This window comes from Diadema antillarum, unplaced genomic scaffold (genome assembly GCF_040938485.1).
Source record: "Diadema antillarum isolate AM-2024a unplaced genomic scaffold, OU_Dant_1.0 seq00000283_RagTag, whole genome shotgun sequence".
NCBI classification, from domain to species: Eukaryota; Metazoa; Echinodermata; class Echinoidea; order Diadematoida; family Diadematidae; genus Diadema; species Diadema antillarum.
In genome coordinates, this window is record NW_027271311.1 from 389715 (window position 1) to 413065 (window position 23351).

The 23351-nt window shown below is 38.4% G+C and overlaps 1 protein-coding gene across 1 annotated transcript; it reads right to left on the reverse strand.

Moving 5' to 3' along the window:
* Nucleotides 1-949: 949 nt before the first annotated feature.
* On the reverse strand, nucleotides 950-23288 carry LOC139729982 (uncharacterized; the record flags this gene model as incomplete). The annotated part of the gene is made up of 9 exons (XM_071640898.1): nucleotides 950-1234; nucleotides 4889-5015; nucleotides 6405-6481; nucleotides 8267-8349; nucleotides 17502-17590; nucleotides 17985-18128; nucleotides 21475-21784; nucleotides 22471-22617; nucleotides 23230-23288. Coding segments are annotated over 9 exons (1171 nt in total), but the record flags the coding sequence as incomplete, so codon positions are not given.
* Nucleotides 23289-23351: the final 63 nt, after the last annotated feature.

Below are 23351 nucleotides of genomic sequence, written 5' to 3' on the forward strand. Positions count from 1 at the left end.
GACCAAAAGCTGGCTACCTTGTCCAATTTGTAACAAAATGTGTGAATAGAAGGCTGAATATTGTAACTGTTGCAATTCCTTCATAGTAGCATTGTACATCACGCATAAATACTATCTACAGTTGTACACACAATGCACCACATGTAGCTTCAAGTAACAGCAATACGCAACACGGCAAACTGAAATCACATTAACAACTTTGATATATGCTCATGTATTGCTGACACATTTCTTCAGGGTATATGTGGACACTATTTGTTGATATCTAATCATTTCAGAAATATGACTTCTTTCCATCAAGACTTCTTGAAGATGGGTTTATTTCCTGCTCAGCAAAGTACTGTGTTAGGTCTTTACATGCTAGAAACATCATCACTTACACATCAAAATCTCTGCAATGTCACTGTAAATGTTTCAATATTGTTGAAATAGAATAAAATACTTTACTAATTATACGAAGTGAAGAGTGAACAAAATGGTAAAGAGTCCTTCAACAGTAGACATCAGTACATTGTATTTTCGCGAGATTAATTTCTTGCACTGAGCGACTCCAAAACATATTCGTGGGTTCTTGAATTTGCGCTACGCAACTGTGCAAAGAAAATTGTGAAGATATTTTCGTGGGTTTGAGAAGTTTGCGCTAGCCAAAAGTAGTATGAGATACACAAAAATTAATGTACTGTGAAAATTTCCACTTTTGCAGTATTTGATGAGCACTATGCAATGCTATTTTTTCTTTGTCCAAGAAATATGAGGGGAAATGAATGAAGTCACAATGACAGCAATGGAATCATTGAATTACAGTACGTCCTCAACACCAGTTGATAGTCAAAATGTACTATGCATGACATCAGCAACCCTTGTCTGTTCACATGACATTACACCCTAGTGTTTGTGTTGGTGATGCAAGAACCTGGCACAAACATGTGCATGCCACTGTACCCTGACATTATAACCCTGGTGAGAACAAGTGATCACAGCAACCAGATAGGACGTTTGCTCATCCAGAGTTGTGCTGTGAAGAAGTATTAAAGTGTCCAACTTCTTCTAGGCAATGCTCTCTGGCCTATGATATCTCTGTCTTTTTTTGGACGGCCTCTCACGACTTTGGCAGCGGTTTGTAGTTGCGGGTGTTGGTCACCGACATGGACGGAAAGTCATCCCCAGTGAAGGCACGGAAGCGGTACTCCAGGTTGTCCTGGCGACGGTGTAAGGCTTGCTGCAGCCGCTGGGCCTGAGATGTACAAACACGATTCAAGAACTATGTTTCACAAAACCGTAGAGTATTTGTATTACTATTATACGCATACCTAGGTGATACTAGATACTTACAGATAACTTTCATTCATGGTAAATAATGCCAAGATTCATCACATTCGATTATGTCAGAATATTTCAGAAGCAAATTGCCTTTAGAACAGCAGATGTGTTTTGATCATACTTTCTCTGTTGACTGGTACCATAATAGTAAACACATTTATCAAATTGTCCGCTGTTTCATAAGAGCAAATTAACTATCAGCCACTCTAAATATACGAATATGTGTACATTCACAGATGTAAGGAATATTTTTTATGATTCCTTAATGAGAGGACTGCAATGGGGTATGGGACCGAAAAAAGATACCTAATGCTGCTTGTGAGAGCCTATTAAATGGAATAATACATCATTGACAGACATACCTGTGCAACAATGTAAAATATTCAGAAGCTTTGCGATACAAATGTCTGAAATTAACTAGGGAAAATATTTCAGTATACTGCACATGCGTACACAGCATTGGGAAGAGAGAGAGAGAGAGAGAGAGAGAGAGAGAGAAGACAGAAAAGATTAGCAGAAATCTGAAGGATTTTTTTTTTTTTAGTTTTTAGCTGACAGAATTGTCATTTAATCCAGCCCTTTCCAAACATTACGTCACATAAGGAAAAACAAAGGAGGGTTTGGTTCGACCCTCACAGAAGTCAATAAACCCATTATCATGCAAAACCGGGAGAACTGGACACTCTAAAGCAAGTGGAACATCAGATTTTTGTACTTAAGCATAGCTAAACAACACATTTTGAGTGGCAATTGAGTTAATCAAACCATTTACCCACACTCACTTTGGTCACATCATCAGTTGAGAATAACTACTTTTCTGTTTGCTTGCGCGCTTTATTTACTTTTATTCATTCCAAGCTGGTCCTTGACCAATGATTTTTATGTTTGACAGCTACTATGTACTCTTAGTGTATTGCATATACAGGAATAACCTACAGTCTAATTCTAGTTCATTTGATGAATCTGCATGTTCTACACACACACAAGCAGCACTAATCAATTTCCCTTTCGCTCTTCTACAAAGAATTATTTTCAATGAATGCACAGAAACAAACTTACAGGGACAGATTTGCTAAAACTTCAGTGACGAAATCTGGCAGCGCAAAAATAAACTAGATATATCGCTACGGCGACTGATATGCCTCTGCCATAATGCATGGTTCTCCTAATAGGTGTATAGTACAATGTCTTGACAATGTGTGATGACAGTTTCACACAATTGGCAAAATATCAAAATGACAGGTTTGACACAAATGTGCTGAATGTTCACTTTCCTAGAACTAGGTTCAATTGGATGAATTATTAAAATGTCAGAGTGCAGGTATTTCGGGAACTGATGATTTTTACTTGACTTCTGACCCTTTTATAAGTTTATGCATTGAGTAATTTTCAAGGTATTGAGAAAAAGTATAATTTCAGTATCAAATGGGAAAATAGCATTATCTAAACCTTTTGTTTGACCTTTGACTCACAGTTCCACAGAGAATCACTGTTAGGTAGAACATGCATAAATATGTAAGTTTCATGATGATACCTTGAGTTACTTTCGAGATATGGAGGAAAAAGTGCAATTTAGCACTTTCACTTGACCTTTTACCTTTTGACCTTTGACCTTTTGGCAAGACACTTCCCCAAAAATATATATTGGGTAATACATGCCATACATCAAGTTAAAAAAAAAAAAACCTTCAGGCATATTGCATTTTAAGGAAAGTAGTGATATTTTGAGGAGTTGACCTTGACCTTTGACCCCCCTGACCTTTGACCCATGACCCCCAACTTCCCTAGATAATCACTGCCCATCGGTACAAGCATATATACTAAGTTCCATGAAGATACCTTGAACCATTTGCGAGATATGGAGAAAAACATGAAATTTCAATTTTTTTTCACAAAATAACCTGTGACCTTTGACCTTTGACCCTGTGACCCTAAAATCCACACAAAGTATTGTCCCCCAAGGATATACCCTCATACCAAGTTTGATGTAAAACCACCACACAGTTCTTGAGATATCAACAAAAACAAAATGGGACGGACGGACGTACGCTACGTATGTACGTACGTACGGACGGACGGACGACCCGAAAACATAATGCCTCCGACCACTTCATTGCGGAGGCATAAAAAGTGTCCTCAGGAATGTCGGCGAAGAATGGCGCATGATTTGTACCTAAGAGAGTCTACACTTTCATGCAAATTTCCATGCAAGCTGGAAATACAACACTCTAATCTACGCAAGCACTTTTTTCTGCTTTCAAGTAGCATGGTTAATACTCTTTTGGCCCCATTTATATAATACAGTGGAACATCATTTTGATGAGGTCATATAAAGCAAGATACCAGATGTCACAAGGTAATTCTGCAGGTTCCAATCCTTTGATATTCTTTTATTTTCATCCTGCTATAACAAGATACTTGATACAGATATAAATGTCTACACTCTGGTCCTATACAGCTTACGTAAATAAGCTTCTGATGAAGTTTGCTTCTGTGAATGATTGTCAATTAACATCACATTTCTGAACCAATGCATTTTTTTTTCAAGCCACACACTGCAAAATGTTAGATTTCACTAGGGTTGATTCATAGCTTTTTATCAGAGTTTCATCCAACATTTGTTTCCTTTCCCCCTTTTTTTTACGGGCAAATCAACTGCACAAAGTCTGCAAACTTGCAAAATGCATGAGACAGAAAGACCAGCACTGCATTCCATTTACCCTTAGAATGGTTTCAGCTCGGTTATACTGAGCTGAGCCAGGTTTCGCAACTAAAACATAAAGAGTATATCAGGTCAGAGAGAGGAAAAATACATAATAACTGGGGGTCAATGCAACTTTTACCATGTGTTAGACATCATCATATACCCCTGAAATGACATGCAACAGTGCACATAAGCAGGAATGTCAACAATATTTTCATCTTACATATCAATTATTACCATCATTACTATCACTTTGACGTAAAATTTTGTACTATATGTTATACAATATCAATACACTGTTTACCTATGTGTGCATTTTGATTTGAAGACCATATGGCTACCACTCAATTCCATTTTGTGCAACAGCATTGCTAGGTCACAAATTTACCATTCACATGTATACATGTATTTCAATTCAACCTTTTGAGCGGATGAATACTTCTGAGATTTTGTACCTACAAGGTAAATTCAGTACATTTGGTTGATTTACTGAAAATTGGTTTAAGTTCTGATTCATCCAAGTAATGTTCAATAAAGGTACAAAATTAAATCACAACAGTAAGTCCAGATGAATTGATTGAATTTTGTACCGTGATTTACAGACACACATGATAATGAAAAGAAAGTTACATATTTTGAGTACTTGTGAAGTATACACCATTCAAAGCAATGGCTGAAAATGACTTCAAGAAAACTGCCTTATTTACTGATAAAGAAAGGCATGCTTAAATGTACACATCAACCAGTAGCAAGTGAGATTTTTGTATTCCATGAAAGACCATGTAAGCTAATAGTTAATAATTCAGGAGAAGTCAGAAATATGCCCCTAGCAGATACGTGTATATATATACAATCTCTCCTCACCTCTGCTAGGTCTTTCTGGGCAAGATCCATTTCCTCGCGGGGGTTTCCTCGTGGTCTCTGCTTCCTGTCCTGGACCCTCTGAGTGTGCTCTTTGATCTTACTGATTAGCTGTCGGTCCCTCTCGATTCTGGTCCCCCAAAACAAATGGTAGAAACGCAGGACATTACTACTCATTCTTAAACTGTTTGGTACTTTGCGTCTTATATCATATGTGTACTTCTGGGATATCATATGAAAAGAAAATTTGCGATTTCTCTTATTTTTCACCTTTATGCTGCCTTTATGATTTACAGGGGAAAAAAACAAGCTTACTTGAAGACCAAGTAAAGTAGGGATTCATGGGAGGCCCAATTCATTTACCCACCAGGGTATATTGCATTGTCCCCCATGAGGGGGCTTAACACTGCCAGTTCTGTAATTGCTTGCTTACAAGCACTGATTTCTCTTTTGGCAGCCATGTTAAGTTGCACATACATACCTTTGATAGCAGTCACACATGCCAAATTTAGGGTCAATTGCTCAAAAAATTCGAAAGTAATTTGATCCACAACATTTTGTAAGATTTTATGAAAATTTGTGGTTACCATGGCAATGCATTATGCAATCCTGACCAAAAAAAAAAAGCATTTTGTACATCTACAGGTACCTGTGATAGTGGTCACACATGCAACTCAGGGAGTTACTTTTAATCCACATATTTTTGGAGGATTTGTATAAAAATTGCTGTTGCCATGGCAACCAATTTTTAAAAACTCACAAAAAAGTATCTTGCTATCAACTACATATCTCATTGATTACATGTGCCAAACTTCAGTTAAATTGCTTTAAAACTGAGAGTAGTTAGATCCACAACATTTTGTGATTTTTATGGAAATTTGCCGTTGCCATGGCAATGCATGATGGGATACTGACGAAAAAGGTGTCTTGTATCTACCTATGATAGCGGTCACACAACCCAAATTGTAGGTCAATTGCTCGAAAAATGAGAGAGTAGTTCAAGTCACAACATTTTGCATGATTTTTATACAAATTTCCTGTTAACATGGTAATGCATTAATCCATAAAGACGAAAAAGGTGTCTTGCACATCTACCTATAATAGCAGTCACACAAGCCAAATTTTAGGTCAATTGCTCAAAAAATGAGGGAGTAGTTAGAGCCACAAGATTTTGTACCGACAGCCCGATCGCCTGGCCGACCGCCCGGCCACCCGACCTCAGAGTGATTCCTACACGTTGTACTGTATAAGCTGTTATTTTCGCGAGGGTTTAATTTTCGCGATTTTCATAAAATACTGTTTAACCGCGACTTTAACAACACGTGAAAATGTCGCTATGCACTAATGTAATAGTGCGCCTACGATAGCCTCGGTATCAATTTGTGAAAACAACACCTCGCGAAAATGTCTGTGACCTCCTGATTCGCGAAAATATCTGTACGCGTAAATAACAGCTTATACAGTATATACCCCCATACACACTACGTGTGGGTGGGGGTATAAAAACAGGAGGACTCACTTGGCTTGGTCAAATCTTTGTTTCTCTTCTGGGGTCAGCATAGTCTTCATTGCCTCATGTTTGTGCTTGACTTCCTCCTGCCAGGAAAAAAAAAGTCAGAAGATAGATTGAAATAACAAGATGCAGGTGCTTCAGGTGAGGTTGTACCTAGAAGATGATTAATGATGAAGTTAAGGTGGAGTGATAGTAACATGAAGATTAGAATAGGGAGGTAAAGATGGTATTAAGGAAGAGTAAAAGTGAAGTAAAGACATGTTTAATACAAGTGAGGTAAAGGTACATTGATATGTAAAGCTAAGTTTTCACTGAGATGAAGCTGCAGCAAATGCGAGGTAAACATTAGGTAAAGATGGATAAGGGTTTGGAAAAGTGGGACAAAGATAGAGTAGAGGTGATACCAAAGGGTAGGGTAAAATCTACGGTAAAGGTACAGCGAAAGTGAGTGACAAAGAGGGAAAGGTAAGATGTAGATCTGGAGGATAAAGTAAAAGTAATATGAAGGTGGGATAAACGTGGGATAAAAGTGTGATGAAAGTGTGATAAAAGTGTGATAAAAGTAGGTTAAAAGCAGAATAGAAGTGATGTAAGGGAATCCTGAAGGTATGATCAGGGAGGTGTTAGAAAAGGAGAGACAACTCCTGCTCTCCTTTGAAGTCATGCGCGGCACCGCCAAGAAGTTATGCGCTTAACTACAGGTGGAAATCAGATGCTTTGACAAAAGAGAGCATCAATAATCGGGACTAGCGCTCTCACATCCAGAAATACTTGCCCCTACTGCATTTCGCTCTCTCTCTCTTTCAATGTGATGGCAACAATGAATTTGTGTACCTTGAATTGGAGCAGCGCATCAAAATGCAGTGTGAAACTGACAATTTTAACAGCAACTAGTTTAAAAGCATGCTGGTGCACGCTTTAGCGGAGTACTTTATTTTAAAGATCAAAATATCCCAGATTAAAGGATAGAAAACTAACATGCGGAAATGTGCGGATTATAGAAAAATATTAGGTTTTTAAGATGGCCTAATTTTCATTTCATTTCAATTTGCGCATTACGAAGAAACTAGAAATACATGTTTATAATATTGAATTCTTTCCCAAACTACTCTTAATCAATTCGAGTATTTCATTTAAAATTTCACGGGGAAATAAAGCTTGTAATTCAACGAAAGGAGAAATGCGTTCTTCGTCTCCGAACTTCGCCTTGCAACTAGAGCGGTGCAGCGCATGACTTCAAAGCGTATAGTGGAATGCTAGACATCCCATTGTAACGCTTTCAACCCAAACATGTGTTTGCATGAATTACGAAGAGTTGTCTCTCCTTTTCTAACACCTCCCTGGTATGATGAAGACTGAAAATGGGGTACATTGTCATAGATGTTACACATTCTTGTGCTTTATAGTCTTTCTTTATTATCCATTCATCCATTGATACCCCTCATGGGTTACAACTTCAGACTTCCTCCAACATTTTGCTACATACAGCGTGGCAGACATACAACCAAAACACGAAACAACACATTTGCACTGAAACGTGGAATAGAATATTGCATCACCTGCTGAAAAACAATGGGTACAATAATGTTCCACAGGAGACTCCTACAATGTCAGAGACCCCTACAATGTCAGAGACCCTATCCTCTCCCTCACCAAACAATACAATGTGGAGTTCCATTTTTTATAAGAACCACCTCCTCAATTGTGCCTGCCAATTTCAAGATGCTGAACACCAGACAACAATAATATAATCTGCCAATCAATTCTCCCTGCTGGAAACCCCTTGCTCATTGTTGTCACTCCTTGACCTCCAGAAAGAGGTCAATCTGTGAATTCTGACGGGGATTGAGAGAGAGGGCGCCACTCACCTTTATCCTGTCCTCGCGGTTCATCATCTTCATGTACTCGGGGAGTGTGTCGTACGGCATCTTGAGCTCGGGGTCGATGAAATCTGAAACAGAACGACAGATGCGAATGAATGCACGGCCACAGATAATGCGATTGCTGAATGCTTTACGTGTATCAGCATTTAAGAAAGACATGAACTTTGGATTTTAACCATTTGGAATTAGATGATCAGCTTGTCTTCTTGGAAAAAGAATATGATCACATTGCTCATTGCTACCTGTGTGTATACCCCCAAACAACAGCTCACATCGAGAAGCTATGGCTTGGAATAGAAAGAAAATCTTAAAATTTTCATTTTGAATTATGGATCGGTGTTTACCTGTGCAAAATTGGATACAATCTTCATGAACAAGCTTCCCCCCCCCCCCCATTTTTTGACTTATTGAAGACAAGCTGATTTTGCTGTCATAAGTATTTCCTTCAGACATTTGCCTGAGTAAACTCAGGACTAGTTTTTAATGGGTAAATAATACTTCCACCTATTTCATCCATTTTCACAGAGATTTCAGAGAAGACTGGAAATGATATATAAAAAAAGAAAATATTCCTTGTGCTTTGCACTGAATGTACATTCTCCTCCATGCTAAAACGAAAACGAAGCAGTATTCTCTCATGAGTGTTCATAGCACAGTCCTCATGAACAGCTAGTGACCTTCTGTAAACCAAAAGACAAAAGAAACTGATAATGCTCCTAAAAAACTGAAATGGGACTCTCAGAGTCTGCACACAAAGCTGATCCACAACAAGAACGAACAGTCTGAGGAGATGGCCCCACAATATTAACCTAGATACCTCCAATTTTTAGAAACCCATGTTATCTTGTCAGTTTGTATCCACCTCTCATTGCATAATTTCGATCACTCATCCATATTCATACACCATAATACGTTGGCCACAACAACAAAAAAACGCGTACTTCAGCGCAATCAAACCTGCTGGAGTACCATTCACTGTCCAGCAGAATGCACTATGCAGAGAGACGGGTGCAAACTTGGCATCCTCTGAAGAGACCGACTGTAGGTTCATGACGGCACGGCAAAGTGTGACTCATTCAACCACCACAGAACTAAAACCATGTCTGCTGCCCTCTCAGGTCATCACTTCACAAACAGCAGACAACCCCTTCCCCCCATCCCCCACACTCTCCAAATCCCTGCCACCACATTTGCAGGTTTACTCCCCGTGTACGAAAGCACGAGCACACGAACGCTATCCAGTCCATTGAATCACACTCTATTGATTCAAAAGTACAGCAGTTACTATAATTTGTTCCTTACGGGTATACCAGGTTCCTGTGGCATAAAAATGTAGACAAGATTGTCTGTCTGCATTCATGGCCTAAATTCATGTTTATTTGTGTTATGCTGACCAGAAGTACTTTAATGGAAAGATTACAGTGACTGAAAGATTACAGTATCTTCTAATAGTATCTGTTCTTTTTCTGTTGCAAAACTGTACGTATTCTCGTCTAATTTACTCTTTTTTTTTCAAATGTAGTACATGTATTGTGCTTATTTTGCTACAAAACTTGTACGCAGATGTAACCATTGTTAAAGACTGAGCACACTAGATTTTGACTTTCGCTGACCCCATTTTCTTATAGTGTATAATAACAAAATTTGTGAGCCCATCAGCACACGCTGAATTCATACCTCATGTCTGATCAATATTTTGCATTGTTTGATGGTATATGTGGTTCACCGTGAAAAGGGGATGTGTGTAATGCTTGACTGCTTTCGTACAGCAGGCTGATTGCCAATCTGACCAATCTCTGTTGACGGGCAAAAAGAATCTCATTTGGGGGCATTGAAGGCGCTCGGAGAACGGTGGGAGGAATGGATTAATGCATATGCCACGCACACTCACTGAATGTCTGCTTTGCCTAAAGAAGCGATACCTTGGCAATACAAGGCCATGCTAATCACTGTAATGACAGCAAGCTCTGATAAACTCTGAATGCATGTGCATCATAGTTTCCAAAAGGATAAAAAAAAACCAAAATCCTCTCAAACTTTTAAGAAAACTGCAGACAAATGAATGACCAGTGATAACGTGCTGGGTTGCTGAGAGAATATTGCCACCAACACACAATAACAACCACGTAAACATCAGAGGCACTTCAACTCCAAATGAAGACAGCAACTCAACCTCAGCAGCATCCCTGACTAGAGGTAATAACCTACCTATCCCTTCAAATCTCATCAGTGAATGGATGGAGCCATCACCCACAAACAAATTATACTTTGTAAAATCACTCTCAAACAACAGACCATATTGAGGTAATGTTTGGAAATATCAACTGAACCTATATTCTGTCTTCTGTATTCCATCCCAGTATCCATTCATCTATTAAATTCTCATGTTATATATTGTATCTAGAGATGCAGAAGTATCTTGTACAGTGAAGATGACACTGCATTAGAGTTTGGAAGTGAAAAAGGAATATGTTCCCTGAGATTCTTTCCACTTTCTTTAAATGCTCCCCGTTACAGTGAATGAAAGGACCTACTATATTATCAGCTAAATGCAACTTTAAAGGGATCGTATAGTTTTGGTTGAGACTTAACTTCAGGTTTTTATCATTTTTTTGTTGAGATAGTGTGAAACCTCTTATGAAATATGAAAGAGCATGTAATTCCGAGAGGGATTCAATGTTTATTTGATGAAAATTGGTTTTGAAATGGCCGAGATATCCAAAACAGAGCAATCCTAATAAAGTGTGGGACCCACCTTTTATTACGATCGTTTTGTTTTACTTTGTTTTTGGATGTTTTAGCTATTCCAAACCCGATTTTTATCAAATAACCTTTGAATTCCTCTTAAAATGGTATGCTCTGTACTATTTCACGATTGTTTTCTTGGTATCTCGCAAAAAGGTCAAAGCCCAATTTTCATCTCCACCAATACTGTACCATCCCTTTAACAAAATTAAGAAGAAGAGTGTTATATTTCTATGATGTAAACTCAAATGAAATTCTACTTGGAAGCAATTTCTCTTCTCTACACCTGTCTCCACATAGTTTTGCAATTTGAGAACTGCTGCGAGTATTAGAATAGCCAAAATTTGCAGCCACCACTTACATTTCTTCTTTGATAGTGGGATAGATCCTTTAAGGCTATTCTCTATACAGAGAGGTTGCTTTGCATTAACTGTGCATGGTCTCTGCAGAGTCATAGCACTCTGCAACATCTCCGACATTTTTCTCCGGCCACACATCATAATATGTGACCATGCACCTCAAAACGAACATAAAGTCGCACACACTGATTTTGCGTGAGGACTGAAAATAAGTGAAATGGGTCAACCTAGCCCAACTTGACTTTTTCATATTTTCTGAAAGAACGGGTCTTCTTTTACATTATGCTAAAATTTGGTATCATAAAACGGGCAGGAAAGTGTGTTTTTTTTAGCAGTTTATCTCGACCGTTTTTGGTACAATAGTGTGATTAGGTGAGTCTTTAGAATCCCTTTTTCATTTCAGAAAAACCTTGTCCACACTCTTCCCTTTCAACTCTAATATCTTTTGAAAGGATAGTGCTACTGCTTTAAAAGTTGGCATTAATTATGGACCGAATGTATTAATGAGGCATGTTTAATTTCAGTTTAATCTGATAATCCCTTCATTGTTGTTACTCTGGTGGTTTACTTCCTGCTTTTTTGTCCCATTCATCGCACAGCCAGCACGGTTTGGTAAAGATTAAGCGCTTGAATAGACACTGTACTTCAGAGCCTCTTTTCTCAGTTCACACTTTTCCTGAGTTTTTGCTTTCTTTCCAATATTTAGATAGCTTAGGAGAGTCCATTTGATTTGAGTTATACATCATTTTAAAGCTTAAAGTCTGCTCTTTCAGAATATGGTCTTAACTAAAAATTCATGTCTGGCGACTTTTTGTTTGTTTTGAGGTGCAGGGTCACATATGTTCTCCAACTATCATGACAAACAGGGGAGTTGCTGTGTAGAGACACACTAAAGGTGAGTTTTGGCCAGAAAGACTGGACAAAAAGACTACGCAAATGAGCAAGCGCTACTGCTGATGAATTTTGCCATAACATACACTGTTTGCCTTCATCCTTCTTTCTCTGCACAGAGTATAGTCAGTCTAGAGTATAAAGGACATACAGATCGTGTTCAGTGTTGTCGGGCCTTTAATCAATTTCATTTTGTCACTGGACCTACACTCCTTTCATACTCTTGTTTGGCGGGCTTATTCAATCCACCAATTTTGGGCTACTTATTGACTGACTGTGTGTTGTGATCTGTCATATCTCCCTACCACAGCCCTGTTTTGTTCACAAAATGTCTGCTAGATGAGATTTGAATAAACTGAAATGAATAAAAATGTCACAATCAGATTTACATCAAGCATCATGATCATCACGATGAATGATGACACAACAACAACAACAACAAAATTGTATGAATGAGACTAAAGAAAAAGAAAAGAAAAAGAATAAGCATCCAACCAAACAATACGTATGATGAGTGCAAGTCAGTGATGTGTACACGAAGAATGATGCTCAGAACACGCTATCTGTTCCTCTGAACGATATCTTACATATCAAATCAATGCGAATATGAGTTGGGTGACTGGGGAGTGGACTGTGGAAGAATTTACACACAAACTCTGTGAACAAACAATGATGATATGTGATTGTGTGTGGATGAATGGAGCATGTGCACTGATGAATGATGGAGTGTATAAATGATGGAAACAAAGTGGAGTGCCAATGATTCTCTCATCACACACATAGCACCAATGTGCAAAAGATCATAATAACTTAAATGTGTATCAAGCTATCAAACATGACCATCTAAACAGAAATATAGCATGTACATTACTTAATCATCAAGTTCAAAGGCAGGAATGATTAATTGCCACTTGGTAAATGAGCTTAAAGCGTGGCTTTACCATCTGGAAACTGGCATACACTTTAAATGTGCTATAAAAAGTATCTACCAATCACAATTACACGCAAAAATTCCTATATAAATAGTAAGCTTCATTCACAAAAAAAAAACAACAACCATAAAACAAAAACAAAGCAAAAAATGAAAGAAAAATCAAGCAGAAATGTTCTACCATTCTGGAATAAAAAACTGGGGAAAGAAAAAAATATGAGTGACTTCACAACGTGATCACTTAATTTTACCCAAAAGAAGCATCATCTCTTTGTTCCTTTCTTTCTTATCATCAACTTTCTCTGTCTGTATGGGCTGAGGATGCTGCTCATTTATCTTTCTCACTGAAGCAGAGATCAGGAATAATCTAACACAATATAAAAATGATGCTGTTTTTTATTTCTAAAGTAAACTATTTGTGACCATAATGGTTACCCTCACCAAATCACACTTTGTTGACAACTTACCCGGAGCATGTCAAAATAACTTGGCTTACTTCATGAACTGTACAGATATGGTGAATTCCCTGAGAACTTCATGATTAATAAACCACATTCGTCATCAAGCCACCATTAGGGAGCCTTTACCTCCATCAACACAGACATAATCTTTTACATCACCCCAAAACAACAAAAACAACAAAACAAACTCATCAAAGAGTTTAAAAGCCACTAGAAAGATTGACTCCCCAGAAATTGAACTGCATAATATATGATTTTTTAGTGGCAGAGAAATTGACCTACTGCAAGATCTCGCAATGAATTCAAAGTATGTATCACTTCTGTGATGCACACATTACCAGAAGAAAAGTTAGGAAAATTTTCCCAAACTCCTTTTCCCAAAAGGGTTAAAACTTTAATACTCTTTTTGCATTACTACTTTGCATTACTACTCTGACTTTTTATTCCTTCATGTCTGTGAATTGCAGAACGTTTCAAACTATATGCTGTTTCAGACAGATATTATGAACACATACTTGTATGAGTCTGATCTTTATGGCTACTATGACTGAATATTTCAAACAGATTCAATATGGATGCGAGTCACTTGCTTTAGACAAAAGGGATAAGAAAGAAAAGAAAACATGTTTGGAAAGCACCAATCATGCCTGTCCCTTTCTATTTCAATGTAAGTGAGTTATGAGGAATCCATTTACCCCTGCCACTACAGTCTCAAATAGAATAGAGAGAGAGACACCTCACAAATATACCCAAGAGCATGCCTTCAACAATGGTTGCCAGGCTCCTATCACCAACACATGCATCCACTGCAATCAAATATGAACTTTTGTCAATATTTCTTTGCCTTTGGCAACTATGATGCCCTTAACAGGATTCACACACTGACCAGCACTGTGGCAGAGTGGCAGAATATCAGGGTATGACCTTGTGAAATATTGATAATCACACCTATTATTACAGGGTGAGATTAATTAGATAGCTAGCAAAACCCTATTCTGATCGAAGCCATGAAAACTCCATGAAAACTGCATGACATACATCAGCTAATTATTGGTGATCATCAAGGTCCTGCCCTCATTCAAAACAAACACAGCAGAAACTTAAGATAATTATTTCGAAAGACTTGGTTTGGCCATGCACGTTTTTTGTTCTGAGTGGCATCTTACTCACACATCATTTCACTGAAAGCTACACCTCATCAGCTTCCTGTTTTGTATACTGCCAGCCTTGGTGTTGTATTGACACTAGCAAACAATGGCTTGTCATGGGGAGGTGCAGACTTTTTCTTTATAGTTCAGGTCCATAATCACAATTACGCTATTTCAATTTGCACCTGACCTTGTGGAAGTTGGCTGCCAATGCCCATGTTTTCGTATTCCATACGTAATTGGCAATGCCATGAATGATGCATGTTTAATTAGGCACTCTACCACTGATTGGTATCAGTATAAGCACGATAATGAGATGACTGCACTATCACAAGTAGTGTGTACTGGCACGCAGTTAGACACAGAGAGAGCGAACAGAAGTGCATGTAAGTGTTTTGTGAGAAGTCTTCCCACGATTAGTTTGATCCCAGTGAGTGAAATGAACCGTGTTAGATTACCATGCTTCCAGCCAAGACCTTCAGTGAATTCAAATCAACCAGATACAAGGAAAAAAAAAAAGGGCAAAAAATAAACATAAAAGACAGAGAGATATAGAGAGATATATTTGTGGAAGAATGAAAATGTCAATTTCCCATTACATTTCCTGACTACAAATACGGGGGATGGGGTGGACAATTAGATGGTACAGTGGGCAAAAAAAAAAATAAATAAAATGAAATGCATTGAATGATAGGTCTACAAATGGAGCAATGTGCATACATTGCTTATTTTCTGACTAAACTTAGCACAGAAGTGTAAGATACAATGTTTTGATCAAAACAAGAATGACCGATAAAACTACACTTTTGGCAGTACTGTATTCATTTGCATTCATCTTAATTGCTTTGATTGACAAACTAAATGCAAAAACTTCTGGAGAAAAGAAAAAACACATTTCACTTATAACACAGCTTCTTCCAAATTGGGAGTTTCTTCAGTCTGTCAAACTGGAAAATTATTACACATATCAGTCACGGTCACCCACAAATGATTTCTTTTTTTCCAGCAATGTTGATACAGTACTAAGTACCATAGTTGGAGAAACATGTACAAGCATATATGAGACATTGCCATTTAAAAACATTTACATTATGAATCATATGCATCAAATTGTATAAATATGAGATTTGATCTATAAGCATGTAATATGCATGATGGTCAGTGGGTGATGGTGCAGTGTATATGCCATCTCACATAAAGCAGAGCTTGACACGTAACATTTTTCTCTGGTAAGGCCTGTTCGGGGCCACTAATATCTTTGAACTTGAAATTTTGATGGCTTGAAAAAAAAGAAGAAGAAGAAATGCAGTGTCCCAAAAATAAAGGAAATATAAAGATTCATTATAAAATGTATCAGGCTGGTCAGACCACCAAAAGATAGCCTTTTCAGAAATTTGGTGGCCCAACATCAACGTTCAGTGGCCCCAGGCCACAGCATCACCACTGATGTCGAGCCCTGCATGAAGCTTATAAGAATGGTACACTTTGCTGAAATATATTGAGATAACACCAGTAGCGACACATATGAATATAACAGAAGATGGAAGGAGAGAAGGAAAAAGTGAAAGAAAGAGGAAAGTAAGTTCATCAATTGACTGACTGACATACAGATATCTATAAATGAGATGGACACCCAAAGGTGAAAATACAAATATATAACATATGTGTGATAAAAATAAATAGATGAAAAATATACAGATTCATAAATATAGACATATACATACATACATACATACATACATACATACATACATAAAGAAGAGAGAGAGAGAGAGAGAGAGAGAGAGAGAGACTGAAAGGCAGACAAGAGAATGACAAAAAGAAACAGGAAGGGAGAAATAAAGAGAACAAAATGTTGTGGGCCTCAAAAGACTTTTTCAATACCTATGGCATAGGGTTCAAAATTTGACAATGATGGCTAGGAACAGAAAAATTTTGTGGTAATTAAGACAGCAAAAAGATATTTATCATATATCAAATCATTACTTTTTATAATATTTAAAAGACAAGAGACACAACAAGCACAGGGTGAAGACATGGCGTAATTCATCTTCCATCTCTGTGGAATCAATTATCTTTTTCTCGAGGGTGGTCTCGAAATCTCTAAGGGTGCGTTTATCAACTCACTTGTAGCACAGAATTCAGGTTTGTTAAACAGCTTTCAATGAATTTTGGGCAGTTGATAAAACAAAGCTGTTTTGATTATGCGGCCAGAAAAGTGTTTCTGAAACACCAAAAAAAGTGCAATCGCAAATGCGTTTGAGTCAGAAACACAATTCTGTAGAATTGATAAACGCAGAGTCATTTTGAAACATGCTTATAGCTTGGACCTGCCCAAGGCAACCACTGCCAGCTACACATCTGTGCTCCTTGGGTCAAACTGCCAAAATGGAGATGTGCAGTGACAGAGCCTCGTAATCGACTCACGACAGAGTTGATAAACGCAACAACTCAAGAAACGCGATCTGAAAGTGCTTTGATGGTGGGTATCGAAAGATATTTCAAACAGGGGAAAGTTGATAAACACAGCCCAAATGCACATAACAGAGCTGACAAGCATGACACTATAGGATATTGATGGTGTTTGTGATTTCTGATGCAGCATATAGAAATGGAGTGCACTATCTAGTCAAGATATGAAGACATGTACCATGATGGTGTTACTTTCCAAGCCAACAATCTTACCTTGCTGAGCATTCCTGACAGCTTTGATGTAATGTTTCCTCTGCATGTCCTTAGTCTCCTGTCTCCAGTCTTCAAGCAGCTGCTGATCTCTGCCAAGGAAATGATGGTACAGGGAACAATGACTAAATGTTGAGTGTACCAATCTCTACCCCTCACCTTCAAGATTGAAGACTTGTTGTGATGGTCTCATCTATCTTCTTATTCCTAGCTCCTAGCCCCTCCCCCCCCCCCCCCCCCCCCCCGTGTTACATACAGCAATAATGCCCCAGTTTCATACTTTTGACCCATTGCTACATGCAGAGGAATGCTGCAAAGGGTCTGTTGATGGTCTATGCCTGTTTCCAATATAACATGAGTATCATGTCAACTAATCAGCATTTTTCACCCCCTTCTCTTTATACTAACGTTGGAAGAGGTGAGGTGAGGGGTAGTCAAGCTGAGGAAGTAGGTATGGCTTCCTGCTCAAGGGAGAAACAAGCTTACTTCCTCTTCTGCTCCATGACCATCTGTTTCTGCTTGAGCTGCGCCAGCTTAGCCAGACGTCGCTCCTCTGCCATCTTGGACTGGATGGGGTCCACAACCGGCTGGGCGCGGTTCTTCCTCATCTTCTTCATCTTCCTCCTCCTGCTGTGCATTGCATGGGATGGGGAACAAAATGGTAGTGGGCAGGCATTCAAAGGTGAGTTCTGACAAGCCTCCTGCTGTTTCCAATACATTTTACCTCCGCCAAAATATTACAAACAGTTTTAGGAGGAATAAGGTCTACTCCTTTTCATGCAACATGAAAAAGACCAAAATAAAACCACTCATTCTTTTCTTCTCTGGCGTGCATGCTTTTTAATATATGACCCAAAGTATGAAGAGCTGTATGGAACTTATTCACAGCTTAAAAATGTTCAGAAGTCGCAGTGTATATGGAAAAAAAACTAGATACGTCGCTATGGTGACTGATGCCTCCGCCATAATGCATGATTCTCCCAACAGGTGTATAGTACAATGTCTTCACAATGTGTGATGACAGTTTCACATAACTGGCAAAATATTGATATGACAGGTTTGTCAGAAATGTCTTGAATGTTCACTTTCCTCAAACTGGGTTTGCTATAATTGTCTAAGAGTGCAGGTACACATATTTGGGGAATTAAGGATTTCTATTTGACTTCTGACCGTCCCTGTTATAAGTTTATGCATTGAGTAATTTTCAAGGTATGAAGAAAGAATGTAATTACAGTACAAAATAGATTTTTTCTTTCATTTAAACCTGACCATTGACCCTTAACTTTTGACCTTTGACCTTCTGGCTGGAAATTTCCCAGAAAATCTCCACTAGGTAATACATGTATATCAAGTTTTAAAACTAATAATGCAAGCATTGCATTATATACTAACTGCATGAGGGAAACAGTAGAATTTTGAGGAGTTGACCTAGACCTTTGACCCCTGACTATTGATCCATGACCCCTAAATTCCCTAGATAATCCCTGCCAGTCAGTACATGCATATGTACCAAGTTCCATGAAGATACATTGAACCATTTGCGAGAAAAGTGAAATTGCAACATTTTCACCTAGCCTTTGACCTTTTGACTTTTGACCTTATGACATGAAACTCTCTCTGGAAAATCTTTACGCAGTAGTACATGTCTACACTAAGTTTCAATAAAACACCTTCGGGCATTGCATAGATATGGGGAAAATAGCAACATTTTTAGCATTTGACCTTGACCTTTTGACCTTTGACCTCCTGCCAATGTCACTAAAATCTCCTCAACTAATTGCCCCATCATACATCATCCTTGGACCAAGTTTGGTGAAAGCTGCTTCATCCAGTTTTGAGTTATCACGTAAACAGATAAATTTTAGGATTTGACCTTGATCTTTGACCTTTGACCTCAGTTCGATTTCACTAAAAAACTAATCATGTAATTTTCCCATCATACATCATCCTCCGACAAAATTTGGTGAAATTTGCTCAATCCAGTCTTGAGTTATCGCGTAAACGGATACAATTTCATGATTTGACCTTTGGCCGATTTCACCCCAAATCTAATCAAGTAATTGCCCCATCATACTTTATACTTGGACCAAGTTTGGTAAAATTCCAGTCAACATTTCTGAAGTTATCGCGTAAACCAATGCGGACATATGGACGTTCGGACGGACGGACAACCGAAAACATAATGCCTCCGGCACCACTTCGTGGCGGAGGCATAAAAAGAAAAGATGTAGAGTGCTACAAAGTATCAACTGGAAGTGATTGTATGCTTACATAACAGTATATGCTGCATTCTAATACTTCTTAGATCACTACCAGTATGTCTTTGCACATATTTTCTCAGCATACTAGCAAAATACTAAATGTAAAGATTCAAAGGGAAAGTGAAATGAACAGAGAGAAAGATTAGTTCACAGATTGCCACCTTTCCTTGTCCAAGAATAGTAACTTACAACTTGTACGTAATCACCACCACCATTTATACCACTACTACTCCCACCACCACCATTACCATAACTACATAAATCCAACCACCACCACCACCAGTACAACTAACACCACTCACTACCATCACCGCTACCTATCACACACATAGCCACATCTATCTACTACACAAAGGTGTAGAAAAAGCGATCCATAATGTAAAAGCACTTATGTGGCTTCCACGCAACTTTGCCCTTTAAGTTTCTTCATAGATTAATCATTATAAATCACTATCCCGACATCTGTCTTGCAGGGGACCAAAAAGTCTGACTTCTTCCAATAGCTTGGCATCAGCCATTAAGTGGAAATTGAGGGTCTAAGATGACCAGAAGATGAAATGTACTTGAATGTGTATTTCAATACTATAGTCTTATAACAAACTAAAAATCCAAACAAGTATTGATCTAAATGAAAAAAAAAAAAATGGCTCAAAACCGTTCTCCACTTGAACACTGATTTTACTGGTAACCATAAACTAATGATACATTATGAGGTAACAAAAATGTATCCTTAACATTATCTTTCCATGTCTATTGAGTCCATCCAGGATGAGATTTTTTTTTTCTCTTTCTTTTAAAGAATCAACAGGGATTGTAATGTTTATGCTTATGTAATTGGGTGACCCAAGGAAATGTCTTGATCAAAGGTTAGGCTGAACGACCCACTTACGGGGATTTGGGGGAATTGTGGTACGCAGATATGAAAGGGAGATTATAAAGGAAAACAACAAAAGCAAACACAGGAGATATCAAAGACATCACACAGCTGTAACAAAAGAAAATTTGATCTTTCTGTGCGCTGTGAGTTCCACCACGCATTAGAACTGGTGCAGAAAGAGATGTGATGAATGTTATACCTTGTTATAGGTGATATAGGGCTCAAGCTATTGTAAAACATAATGACGAGGACAAAAGGATATTTTCTTGGTTACCGTCAAAATATACTCACAGTATGAATACATGTATACACTTTGCAAACCAGTTACATACTAGGAACAGTTGATATACATAATACTGTTGACATGCATTTTACATTTAGTAGTCATTTCAATCAACTTTGGAAAAAATGAAGACACACCAAAGCAAGCATAAGCTTTCATGTAGGAAGAAGCGATTACAAATAAACAAGGAGGTAATTGACAGAATTTGGGGGGTTATATGGAGGAAAAAGTGGCAAAAACCCCCAGTTTTTGTTATTAGTTTTCTAATGGATTTTGAAGGAAGTCATTGCATTTCTCATTCTGGAAATGGTAGACACTGACTATGGGTAGGCTAAAATAGTAACAAGTACCTTACTGACTTAACACGTGTTGTGCTGGGGAATCTAATTTAATATCTCACAAAAAACATTTCAAAGAGAAGGTACCATTGCAAGTACTAGCACACATCACTACAGCAAAAAGTTGGGGTTTTCCCTCAGGCTCGAGTCAACCCTAGGGGGAATGGTGACTTTGTAATGACCAGCAGTAAAATGGGGATATAACAAATGGGGGTACAATTCAGATAATTCTTGCCTGTCCTTCCCGAGCACACCGAGGGCGCCAGCTTTCTTGAAGCGGTCGTACTGCACCTGGCGGTACTCCTCATACGTCATGTGCTTGTGGAGCGAGACCGACTTTGGTCGTGGGAACTCCAGGTCAGAGATGTTGCTCAGGCTGGAGCGGACGGACAATCGGCTGGAGGACTGGAACGGCTGGGCATTGTGTCGGTCAGTGGCGTCCAAGCGGCCGCCATGCTCATATTCGTTGTCGCTGCCCGACGAGTGGGAGGCAGTGTCACTCAGCTGCAAATCTTCGATTCTCAGCTCTGCTCTCGAGAATATGCATGACATGTAAAGCAGGGCCATGTTATCATTGTCATGAGGATGTTTGCTTAGCTTCACACTTTGCACAGTCATCCATGTCAAAACGAAAACAAAATGTGGCACCACTTAATAGCACGGGGGTCAATGCAGAATGGGAATCCCCTTCCATAGACACTTTTTTAGCTGATCACTACAAACATCCTTGACATGTTTCTACATAGGAAAATTCTTTTAAGATAGTGAGGATTGTTTGCCTGTTCCCCAACACAATCAGCTCCACAATGACATGATAAAAGCATGTCAATCATTATCAGCATCATTTATCTATTTAGTTTTTTAATTGTGTAAAATGACAGCATAATCCCTAATCTAATGGCGTATTTGTCAGTATAAATATTCACAAAACAGCTACAGTTACCTAAAATGAACTCTGGACATAAGATCTGCAATGTTGTACAACAAATTCAATGTGTCTCAACACATTCAGTGTATTTTTCACTTTTTATAAGATCTACATTGATATAGGAGTAACAGAGGCCAAATGATCAGATGGATATTTTATGATGATGATGATCACCAACTCCTAAGTGATGATTAGTGTCAGCACATCCATGCTTATATGCTACAGACTAAAACCCAAGCAAGAAAAAAAGAAAGAAAGAAAAAAAAAAGATAGTGCCCTCCTTACCTGCAGACTGCAGGCGTCTGCTCTTTATGGCCAGTGCCTCTCGCAGGTACCTGAGGATCTCTCGAACCCCTTTCTCGATGACCATGGGTGGCGGGAACTCGATGGGGTTACCCCTAAGGTTCAGGCCGGTCAGGCTTTTCAGATGACCTGAAGCACACACACATATGTGAACAGGGATCTTCATCAGATCATACTGCTTATCATGTAGTGAGAAGGAAGGCTCAGTGTAGCTGAGGGTATGATCTGTCCAGTTTTGGACACACTATATCTACTATTTGAACAAATGTTATTACTTGTTGATATGTAACGTTATACTCAGATCACAAAAGTAACAAGCAGTTGTTTTTCAAAGTTTGCCTTATAACAAAGTTATAAAATTTTTCTCTATATTCAATATATTTTCTCTGTATCTCATAGACAGTATGCACAATCTTACATACATGTAACTTTCTGGGTGTTGCCTATTGCAGAAATATTCACTTACAATTGTATATAAATCCGTACTTCTTATTGATTTCTACAGTAACTGATGCTTTCCCTGAAAATCTAAGCAATATACACCACAGAATGATAAAAGTAGGGTAGCATAGTTATCTATATCAATTTGCATGCCTAATATAGCTGATGCAACAAGAGGAACAAAACCTAAAGTTGCCAAGTATGACACCACACACACACTGCAACTTAATTGCAAAATCATGCATCAAGATGACTGTACACTTAGCTGTACATGCTAGACACGCCCTTCAAGCTCCTCACCCATTTCTGGCGGAAGTTCTGTGATTTGATTTCCTTCAAGCAGGAGAGTCTTCAGCCATCTGGAACACATTAAGAGGATCAAAGTCACCATTATATAAGAGTAAAATTTACAAAATAAACTT